The sequence below is a fragment of the Scomber scombrus genome, chromosome 4, assembly GCF_963691925.1.
Source record: "Scomber scombrus chromosome 4, fScoSco1.1, whole genome shotgun sequence".
Lineage (NCBI taxonomy): Eukaryota > Metazoa > Chordata > Actinopteri > Scombriformes > Scombridae > Scomber > Scomber scombrus.
This window is the reverse complement of record NC_084973.1, coordinates 17,025,909-17,037,822: the sequence shown is the minus strand read 5'-3', so window position 1 is coordinate 17,037,822 and position 11,914 is coordinate 17,025,909. Positions and strand designations below refer to the sequence as shown.

The 11,914-nt window shown below is 36.7% G+C and overlaps 2 protein-coding genes across 2 annotated transcripts in view; one reads left to right on the top strand and one right to left on the bottom strand.

Annotated features, from left to right (window-relative positions):
* rfk (riboflavin kinase) overlaps positions 1–1,391 on the top strand; it is a 6,113-nt gene extending 4,722 nt beyond the window's left edge. Inside the window, exon 4 of the mRNA XM_062418205.1 lies at positions 1–1,391. This exon is cut by the window's left edge and continues 541 nt beyond it. The gene's annotated coding sequence lies outside the window, so the exon portion shown is untranslated.
* A 5,452-nt stretch (positions 1,392–6,843) lies between these two features.
* On the bottom strand, positions 6,844–9,368 carry LOC133979342 (beta-1,3-galactosyl-O-glycosyl-glycoprotein beta-1,6-N-acetylglucosaminyltransferase-like). Its single transcript, XM_062417856.1, is given in 4 exon segments — positions 6,844–7,329; positions 7,461–7,865; positions 8,839–8,932; positions 9,064–9,368. Coding segments are annotated over 4 exon segments (1,290 nt in total).
* Between the last annotated feature and the right edge of the window lie 2,546 nt (positions 9,369–11,914).

The following is an 11,914-nucleotide window of genomic DNA, read 5'->3' as shown; positions in this document are numbered from 1 at the left end:
AAAGAACTTCGTAAATATACCATAAACTCAACTGTGTGAACACTATCCAGCCAAGGTCATACACCTTACTTATGTAGTCCTTTTCTGTTGAGATTTGTTTTGGCATCAGATTGGTGGAGAGAAAGTCTGGGCATTATTATCTGTAACAAACACAGTACAGCACAGTGACAGTGACTTATGCAACAGTGTGGCAAATACAATGTATCTGTCTGAAGAAAAGGAGATTAAATTATGAAATAATGTAAATTTAAAGTTTACATTTCCCTCTTGAGAAAATGTCTTTGTGTGACACAAGCCCTATAACTGTATAATTGATTATTGTATATCATTTCAACATATTCACCCTTTGGAATGAATTGGTACTGTACTTATTCTTTCTTTCCACCTTTGTTTTTTGGGTGTTTAAGGATTTGTAGATGAATGCAAGAAGATCTGTTTTTTTTATCCCTGCAGCTCGCCTGGTGCTCAGACCTGCAGTCTGTCTGTCTCTGTGGGTTTGTTACAGATAGTAAAACATTGATAGGTGAGAGGAGAGGAAGAAGAATCAAGTCCATAGCTCCAAGAGGGTAACAGTCATGTAAATGGACACAAATTCACACCATTAAAAATTAAAGGATGATTAGTCTGAAAATGTTGAAAGAAGATTAGTCTTCAAGTTTTTAAAGAATATGTTTAATTATTGTGAAGGAATACCTCTTTACTCATTGGGCCTGTGTGTGTGTGTGCGTGCCTGCACCTGTTGATATGAAACAGTCCAACTGAAACGATGTACAATTCATTGAACCCCTGTAAAATAATTGTTTTAAATGAAAGAAATGGGAGTCTAGCAATATGATTTTGGGTTTAAAATCTGTATTGTTTTTAGATTATTAAAGTGTTTATTTAGGGAGCAAAAGAAATGACTGCATTTTATGAATGTTGACAATCATGCAACAGTAGCTATGATTCTTTCACATGAAGAGCTTAGCTGTTTTTGCAGGCACCTTTCTGTTTTCAGTCTGATGGCTTTTTATATTTCCTTTTAATCAGTTTAGTTTCCTTAAAAGCAGGTGAACAGTGTTTAAGTTTGTAAAAGCCTGTATATTGTTCAGGCCAACTAAATGAAAACGCCTATACTGGAAGCAGTACTTCACTTTAATTCTGTAACCAAATCTACTATACAAAGCTTTTATAGATTAGATGCTACATAAGACAATATATTTATCTTCTAAAGCACTTAATGTACTGAAAAAACTTCACTAACTTTAGTGATGTGCTGCTTCTTCAAACCAGTCAATTCTTTAGAAAGAGATTTTAAGATTAATTCTTAACGCATCTGACTGTCAGATGTCAGATTGTTTATTGTAGTTAACACAGGGACCAGGGTTAATGTATGTATAGCTAAAGGTTGAACGCGCATTTCATGTTTTTATTCACATGTTTTACATAATTTATTCAAATAAATCATTTGATCAGAATACATTTAGATGTTCATTTTTTATCATGCCTCTGCGCTGTGACAGTTGTGGCTGGAGGCATTATGTTTTTGGGTTGTCCGTCTGTCCCATTCTCGTAAACAGGATATTTCAGGAACACCGAGAGTGAATTTCTTCAAATTTGGCAAAAACCTTCCACTTGGATTCAAGGATGAACTTACTACATTTTGGTGATCAAAGGTCACTTTGACATCACGTCCATCCCGTCCTCACGTGAGCTTGATTAGCTTTTGAGAAAAAAACAACATTTTCCTGTCATTTTGTGACAGGTGTGACAACACATCTGGTTATATTGATTATATATCCATTTAAAATTTAAATTTAACAGACACACTGAGGATGTGGATGTGTGTGTCAGAGAGAGAGGAAGAGATACAACAGAACATGTCCCTGAGTCAATGCTGTGTCTATTTGTTGAGTCTATTATGAGATAAGACATACCACCTGTTATTCTACAGTCTCAGTGCAACGGTTATATTACGAAAGTCTACTTACGTAAGAGATTTAAATTATTTTATTTGATATATTTTATGCAGCTTAAACTGGAACTGGAAATGTTTAACCTTTAAAGCTGTCCTTTGGTAATTATTTAGGATTTTAGGATAATTTGCCTAGGTGATTGCTTTGGCCATCTGGCTCAGGAAAACAGCAGAGTTGGAAAGGAAATCAGGAAACTACACCATAGTAGTTTAGGCCTCAGCCTATTTAAGAGACTCCCTGTTTAACCTCTTTCTTTTCCCCCCAGGGCTCCTTCAACCAGTTGGGTCAGGGCTTTCTGATTTGTTTGCACACATCATACACTACACAATACACTATAATATTGCTTCATCTTAAGTTGATAAATGCCATCTCTAGAAACTTTATTCATGTGTAACTCCCTTTTTGTCACTGAGTTCGAGGCAGTTTGTGAATCACTACAAACAATTCAGTTTTCTTACATAGCACAAATACCTACATGTATTAGAACATGTCACTAAGGTGATAGACAAAGAGTGGAAATGCGAAGTTAAACCTATTATATCCTCCTTAGAAGTAATTAATTGCTACAACAGTTAGTCCTTTGTTTCCTATTTATCAGTGTCTATCTGAGAACTGGAAGCTGAAGATCAAATCACTCCGCTTCACATACAATACATTTTACACCTGTCAAAATTAGCATTAAGTGATATATACATGTCAGCATGTTTATTGGCTGTTTATTGACAAATTAAAAGAAATGTATTTTTACATGCTTGATATGTTTTTTGAGTGTTTTGTTTCTGAATAATCAAAGTTTTAGTTTTCACCGGATAATAACTATCATATTATGACAAGGTTTATTTAAATTGAAATAATTTACTCCAGAAAATGTAAACAACATATGAGAATGAGTATGACTGTCAGCACATTCACACCTTCCCCTGAGAGAACAAATGTGGATTAGACACGCTAAATTAAAGGAATATGCTGTATAATTGATTTCAAGATTTTACTTCTGGCTTTTAGAGCATTGAATGGTCAGGCTCCTGCCTATATTTGTGAATTGCTAACTCCGTATGAGCCTGACTGCTGCCTGAGATCCTCCAGCAGGGCCCTACTGATAGTTCCTATATTTCAACATGTCACTAGAGGGGACGGGGCCTTTGCTGTTCGGGCCCCTCAGCTGTGGAACTCCCTGCCTGGAGATCTCAGGCAGGCAAACTCAGTGTCATCTTTTAAATCTCTTCTTAAGACTCACTTTTATCGTATGGATTTTTTTTCACTGTTGGTATTTGTTGTGTAATTGAATTATTGTATTATTGATCTTTACTTGCATCATCTGTTTTTATTGTAAAGCACTTTGTAACTTCGTTTTCAAAGGCACTAGGCTATATAAATAAAGTTATTATTATAATAATTGTTATTATTATTATTATTATTATTACTTTAGTATTATTATTATTATTGTTATAACCCAACAGTAAACCAAAAGCAGAGTTGTGTGGCAAACAGCAGGACCAGAATTGACCAAGTAGCTTTCTCTGCCAAGAATTTCAGATGACTATAACAATGATTCATAAGAAAACTGAATATACTGTATGTAGGTCTGCTGCATAGCCTTAGTGTAACTCTTCACTGGGACCAGAAAAGAAATTTGTATCGCTATACTAAATTTGACATATGTATACTCAAAAAGCCAAATCTTTCAAAACAAACAAAACAAAACAAAACAAAACAAATTTTAAAAAGTATGAGAGCAGAGAATGTAGTAGCTTCACCCTTGTGTTGTTTTTAAGGCAAACATAGGAGCAGACCATTAGATAGTTACATGAGACAAATGTAAACTCCATACAGGGTTTCTAATCATTCCTGCATGGTGTCACTGTGTGTTACCACACCCTAGTTTCAAAGAAATGTAGTCATGTCTGTTATATTTAGTATCTTTCTAAAATTCTGGAAACTCCAGATTAAGAGGAAGTTGAAACTCCTGTCTACACAGCAGAGGCAGTTAAATTAATTATAAAAGGCTACCATTACAAATAGCCATTACAAAATCCCCCTTAAAAAATGTGACTGATGACTAACACAAGTATCAATAGTATTCACAAATCCAGAGAAGGAATTTTCACTGACAAGTTGACACACAAGAGGCCTCATTGATCAGTGTGTATTTTACTAGAACTGGTAGTCTGTGTGCGATATTTGTTTGCAAACACTGTGTAATCTATAATTTTTTTATTGTGAAGTAGCTGGTTGAACACTGACACTCATTGTAAATACATATAAACACACAAGCTTTTCTGTAAGCTGAGAAGCTGCATAGAAACCTACAAGACACTTTGATTCACAGATTCCGTTCATAAACATGAAGCCTTCATAACAAGTCTGGCAGGCCACAGCACCCTCCTCTGGAAGAAGAAAGACACACACACACACACACACACACACACACACACACACACACACACACATACACACACGACAGAGAGAGAAAAGAGAAATATTGTGTAACAGTAACTTCTGACAAATATCATCACGTGGCAGAACAGGAGTAACCAAATGAAAAGAGGCACAGCAGAGCCATATCTTGGCTTGGGGAACTTCAGTAAACAAGACTAGAAAGTATAATGCAATGTGTGCTTATTTGAGAACAGAGATCAAAAGTGGATCTATGTAGGTTTTCCAAAGGCAAAAAGCTGCATTAACTGTCTTTTACCACAAAGAGGCAGCACAGATTAATTTAAAACATTCATTTCAACATTCATTCTTTGTGCCAATGCCACTATGGTATATGAATATAAAAGCTATAAAGGTATTTTCATACTGTAGGTGGTGAGTTATTTGAGGCTTTACATGTGGGTTCAACAAAGGACTAAAGAAGTAGACCTGGATTAATTTATATATAGACCACAAGATGTACAGATAAAATGTGACTGGTGTTACCTTTACATGTGGGTGTGATTATCTCCTGATACACACCCTGATTCCAGATGGAGTCATAATTTGCTTGTCAAGAGGAAGGACATGGTGGGAGAATGTTGGCATCAGTGTCAGGAGCTGAAAGCAGTACATTTTTTTCTCTTCCTCCTTTTAGGAAGCTACCTAAAAGGAGCCAGAAGCAGTTCACCAGGGCTGTGGGCTTGACCACCTTTTAAAAGCTGGCCTGCACAGTCTCTCCCACCAGCTACATCGCTTCTTTTTTTGTTTCATTTGTATGGTTACTTTTTAGTATACATTTGCCCTCATCCATGCATTTCCATACACTACTGATTCAACATGTAGTTTTGGTTTAGTTATAAGTGACTTTAATAAATTACTTCTGGTTTTAGTGAGTAAAACATGTGCATTCTCATTCTTTGTCTGAACCCTGAGCCAGTTACTTACAAATATGTGACTGTTGAATATCACATAAAATAAAAAAAACTTTAAAAAAACAGGGGCATCAATATTCTGCTGTAAAAGCCTCCATTCTACTGTAAAGGCTTTTTAGGATTTAGGATGTAGGAATTTGCTCTCATTCATGCGCAGGAGCATTAGAGACGTTGAGGCTGATGTTGGGCAGCACGGCATGGTTAACAACCAGCGTTCCAGTTCGTATCAATGGCATTTGATGGAGTTGAGCTCAGGGTTGCGGTTAGCTGGGGAAAGGCTGGGAAAACAATTTCTATATGGACTTCTTTGAGCACGAAAGCATTTTCATGTTAAAACAGGAAAGTGCCTTCCCCAAAGTTGGAAATAAGAGGCAGAGCCCAAATGAAATACAGCCCAAAACTATACAAACATATATGGACAGGGCTTTCCACATACATTTAGTCATATTGCCTACTTGCAATGACACAACAGAGGCTGTTAAAATTCTTTTTAATACATTACGCACTGGTGTCAACAGACAGCATTAATTACATTTTTTTTTTAAACACTTAACAAAGAAATGTATTCCATTGTTTGTCTTTGTATCGATATATAAGTACTTTGAAAACTAATGTGGCTGAAGATTACATGATTGTCAACCTGAAGGGACCCACACCTCGCAGGAGAATGCCTGGCTTTACCTGGATGAAAAAGTGTTCCCTCCAGTCACATAAAACCACACACTTGGCAGACACTCACTCTTCATTCCTTCTTTGACCAGGATCTTGTGTGATCACACTGTTTTAATTAAATGTGTCATTAAGATATATAGTTTTAATGACTTTATATTACGCAATTATAGCCCTGTGCGTTTTAAGCATATTTATCACACTGTCATCCATTGTGCTGAATAACAGCAGAATCTCGTCATGTCTCAACCCAAGCATGAAGTAGAACTTAATCAAATCGTGTGACTGAACCATATTCCTATGCGTTTCCTCATTCAAATGAATTTCACATTATAACGTGATCCTGATGCTTTTTTGGCAGCAATACCAATTCTGTAAGGCAGTGTATCAGATTTTTTTAATGAAAAAATACTTGTTACACTAATTGAGATGGCTCAGTGACAGTTGGGGTAACCAGCTTTTTTCATAAAAATCTGATTATATCCAAGAAAATAAATGTGGAATGAATTTAATCCACTTTTGCAACGCAACACTTGCTGGTTTTTGCAAGTTCTTTTGCAGCAAATATTTAGACACTTTTGGATGCTGCTTGATTTTCTTGTTTGTTTTGGCTCAGCTGCTTAAGCTCTGCTCAGGTTGAATGGAGGCTTTAGTTAAAGAGTTAATAGGTCCACAGGTTCCTGTGTAGGTCTGGCTTTATGATTGACATAATTATCTTACTGGTTTTCCTGCATGTTCTGGGAGGTGTGCACATAACCTGCAGAAGTTGTTTAATGAGCTGTAACAACAGCTGACGAATACCTTGTGAAAATAGCAATTCATTTCAGTCTTTTTCAAATTCTTGGTTGCAAAAAAAATCTACAGGACCTCTAAGGTAACCCAGCCAGAGCCTTTTGTCTCAGATACTTCTCCAAACAGTGGACAGCAATGGGATCTGTGTCTATATCAAACTTATTGGCAAAGAGGTGATGCTGCTTAATCATCCACTGCAGGTCTCCGGCACCATACACGCATATTGCCCGAACATGGTTGCCTTGACACTCTGGGTACACCGCATCCAATGAATTTTGTGACCCCTCATGCAACTGCCATTTCACGAGCCGTGCAATTGCGTTCATGTCTGTCATGTCATATTTTTGGTTGGGCCAGGTTGAGCCAGGAACACCAGGCATTCGTTGTATGGTCGCCCAGAGAAACTCATCAGGACTGAAAGTGTCTTTGGCCCACTCAATCAGTGTCCGTACCCGCTCGTCCTCCAACACGCTGCGGACGTAGCCTCGGTTAACCACAATGTAGGCATTTCCAGACATAATATTCAGGTTTAAAGGAGGTAGCTCCTTTTCCTTTCCTGTTGCCTGAGACAGTTCAAATAATTAATATGATGGTGACATGGATAAGGTCAATCTGAACAGAAAGTATTTGCTGAACTAATTCTGAAATTAGTTGATATAGTTTTGTAACAGATAATAAAAACCTCAAAAAATACCTGGATTTTCCCATCAACTATCTGGTGCGATTTTGTCACCCTCCATTTCTTGCCCTCAGGTAATTTCTCTGACTCCAAGCTGTTGCCGCCCTTCAGTGAGGCTAACATCTGTACAATCTCCAAGTTGGTTTTCAGAGGAAAATCCTGGCCACAAAGGTTGATGAAGTATTTCCATTTTGTGCTGGCATTATAGAGATCAGCCATACAGTTGAGATCAGCCTGGACACGTGGCCAGCCAGAGTAGACCACATTCACAATCTGGCTGGCTATGAAGACATTGGGGAAACAATCAGTGATGGCCTTGATGGCAGAGAAGACAGAGGCCTCAGATTTATTGTCAACATGGACACAATAAATATTTTGAGGTGCGTAGATGGCTCGCAGCAGACGCTCAAAACTCTGCACCTAGAGCATCAAAAGAATGAATTAAATCCTTCTCCTGTCAGTTATATACACACTGTTACATTTATTTATTTATGAATCTATTTAAAGGGGCACTTCAGCAATTTAGTACTCCCCTGCCAGAAATATGGTGGACTCACAGGAGATGCAGAACCCCTGCCCGTCTAAATTCGTACTTTGATAAAAGTCAAAGGTACAAGTCTGTTAATAAATAGTTCAGCATATGGTTAACTACAACTCCTAAGGTGCATTTAAGCAAGATCAAGATCACCAAGATTAAACTTTGGTCATGTGTGCAACTAATGATGGACAGAAGCTAAAGATTACAGTGTTGAGAAAAAATATTTTACAGTATGCCACTTCGGAGTGAATTCAGCCACTATTTCGTCTGCAATGTCCACAACGAAGCGTTTTGAATTCATTACCACTCTGATTAGCACCTCTGACTGGATTCTACTCCACAGCAACAGGACCTGAGGTTAATGGGTATTGTAGCTGTCTGCTACGTCAAAATCACAGATAAAACGTGCTGTTTCAGAAAAAAAGTTTAAATAATTGAAATTGGTGGTGATAATATAAATCTTTAAGATTGTTACAATATTTAGGAGAGTCCTGTTTTTCTATGTTAAATAATACAGAGGATATTGTTTAAATACATTTAAATGAGAATACAGGATGGGGAAAAACACTTCTGGGACCAACAGCCAGTCTCTCCTCGCAACTCTAATAAAACTTGGGTCTCAAGACCAAGCTGATGATATCATTAGGGTTAAACTCAAAAAACCTCCCTCCAGAGCCACAGAAAACAGCATCCAACTGAGAAGTACTCCTTTTAAGAGAGTAAACTAGACTTCATGTATAAAAACGGAGGACAGTCCTTTTAAATATTGGTTCAGTTAAATTGTTTAAACCTACCAGACAGTTTTTATTTATTTACTGAATTTTCATTCATATTCAGGCTTAAGAAGTATCATACCTTATGATGCACAACCATAGAGTAAGCCAGGGGGAAGTCCTCTTCTTTTTGGCTCAATGGGAATGTTAAGTATTTCCTTCTTGACTGGAATTCCCTGCGAAATACAAAATATTGATCAAACTTTTCAGAATTCGGAATGTATTCTGTATACTGTACTGATAATAACTAGAAAATACTGCTGAATTCATTGACATTTCTTGAAACCTGTAGATTAGAGCAACACACCTGCAGTCTTGGGTTGCGTTGACATAAAACTCATCAGGGATCTGGACACTCTTGCGGAAGTCTTTGGTGATGGTCATTCATTTTGCCTGTTCCAGTTCTTCCCTGTCTCCTTGCAGGATTGCTGAACAGTTGCAAACTTTCTTTGGGCCGCTGTCAGCATCTGTATAGTCTAACCAGTTGTACCTGAAACTGTAAGTGTGAGCCCAGCCTGTCTTTGCACCCAGTAGAGACAGTATCCATAGTGATCCCAGTGCAGCAGTGAGCTTCAGCAGTAGTAGTCGCTGTCCTCGTTTCAGTAGCCTCATTATTTGAGAGAAGGAACTAGACTAAGATGCTTCTACAGTCCACCTTCTGTATGTAGCCTTTATATTTATTGAAAATAGTCAGTGGTTAGACTTATTCTAGTCTATGAATGACATTTTGTCTAACATTTTAAAGGCCTATGAATAATTTACGTTTAGCATTAAGTGACAGTTATTGATATTACAGTAAATCAGGTTAATCATCAATGACCAATTTTGCAATCTAAATGTATCTAAATCTAAACTCTAAGGTAGAAATGTCAGATAGAGGTGTTGTCAATTATTACTATAATCTATCAGGTGATTTACTGCACCTCATCATGGATATAAATAATGTTCATGTAGTAATAGTTAACAGTGAGTAGAAACGTTTCACTGATTATGAATCCTGGCAGATTACTCCCTTGATATGTTCTTGTCCCTGAAAAACCAGATAAGATAAATAATATGAACACATTCATATTAGTTTCTGTTTACAGAAGGTGTTCAGAAGGTGTTCAGAAAGAGCAATGAATTTTTCGCTGATGGAGTCACTGCTTTTCATTACACTGAAAAGGGTGTATCTTAAAGTAAATTTCTGTACACAATGGGTCACAAGCTTGATTAGAGATTAAAAAAAAACTTTTAAAAAACTACCACCTTTATCACAGTTAAACTTTTTTTCGTGTAAATGTCCAACATTTTTACCCATCTCAAACAATCTTGCCATTTTAACTAGCTACATAATGTTACTAGTAAAATCTATGCCAGGTCTGTGAAAGAGTGAGATATGATGGTAACCCTCAGCTTCAAGCTTTAGTCATTAGTCATCTTTAACGCCTGTGCACTTTCCCCACTGTTGTATGGGCTGCATATTTAAAATCTACAATACAAGTCACATTCACCCATTCACACATATATTCATACATACAAATTTGGGGTTAAGTAGCCTATCTCGATATGTGGACTGGTGGAGCCGAGAATCGAATAGCTGATCTTCTGATGAGTGGACGACCTGCTCCACTGCTGGGTGCCAAAAAAACTTCATATCACAGTGTCGGCATGCAACAAATGCAATAACAATTTACTGTTGAAGCTTTGAAAATATAACTCCTATAATTCCTCAAGATAAATCTATGAGAAATCACAGTCATTAAATATGATAAATATTATTTAGGCATAAATCCTGACATGACTGTAATTTTCAACTTTTGTTCACCTAAACAGCAGAAGATATAAATGTGTTTTACCTGTAACTTTGTAAGCAGTAGATTAGATCAGTCTTCTCTTTCTGTCCTTGAGCTGTCTGATGTACCTGAACGTGTTGGGTGCAATTGCTCAGGTGCGCTGGTGTCAATGGGAGGCACAGTTGGCTAAGAAAGTAAGACTTCCTGTCAGCAATTTTCAAAGTAAAACTATTTCTCGTGCACCTAAGTCTGTTAAACACAAACTAACAATTTGTGTTGGACATAGAGTAACACAACACAACAGTAACACAAGTAGGACACACCTACACACGCAAATATTTATCCTTCAAAGACCAATTTAATCAATAGTTTTGACATAGTTGTTGCTCATACTAGAGTTTAGGTTTAGGACTCCAATTAAAGAATTTATGGTTGTCATATTTGTATAGTATTGTTCCATATCGAGTGAGTACAGAATGTTTTCTCCTTATTGATATGACATTTATGGAAGAACTTACATATTTTCAAATATACACACCAAACCTGGAATATAGTGCAATTTGTTATCCAATATTTCATGTAAAACACTCTGAATGCCACAGATTTTGTTTTAGATGTTTATTGCTGCTCTAATGTGTGTACAGAACTCCATGCCTGATGGGGGTTTCATTTCTCATTTGCACGTCATGTCTTCTTTTTATAATGTCACGTGTGGATCGTTAACCTTGTTGCAGTGGGTGCCGTCATTGTAGTTTGTGTACTAGCAGCTTCCACCTGCTGATAAGATCTCACAGTCAGAAGTAGGAGATGAGGAGAGGAGCAGCGGTTGGTTGACCTCAGGTCTCTATACTGAAAGCCTGAGGTAGGAGGAGCAGCTATGGGAGCCTAATGATGCAATAAGTAAAATGAGTCACACTACCAAATTATAACACAATTTATATGTTGTTCTACTTGTGAATGTATATATTTTTTATTAGCAATATGTTATAATTTGTGATAGTTTGACTCTTTATTTCATTTATTTATATACTAGGATTGTTTCTATTCTTTATAATTCACTTTTTGGTATTTGTGATTGTATATAATTTAGGTATTTATGATTGTTATTTCCATTAATACCAAAATGATCTATCTATAAAATATCTATCTATATGGGGAAACCTTTTACAATGCTTGCCTACTGCTAATGATTATTCATACTTAGAAAGTAGAACTAAAGTGACATTCATTATAAGATGATTAGTTAAAACATTTTGTGACTTTCAAATAAAAAAACAGTCATATATTTCCTTATTGAAGTTTTCTTTAAAATAGTGTTAAAATCTCGTCTCGTCTGGATCTCTGGAACCCAATATCGTGTCTCGTCTCGTGAGCTGAGTGTAT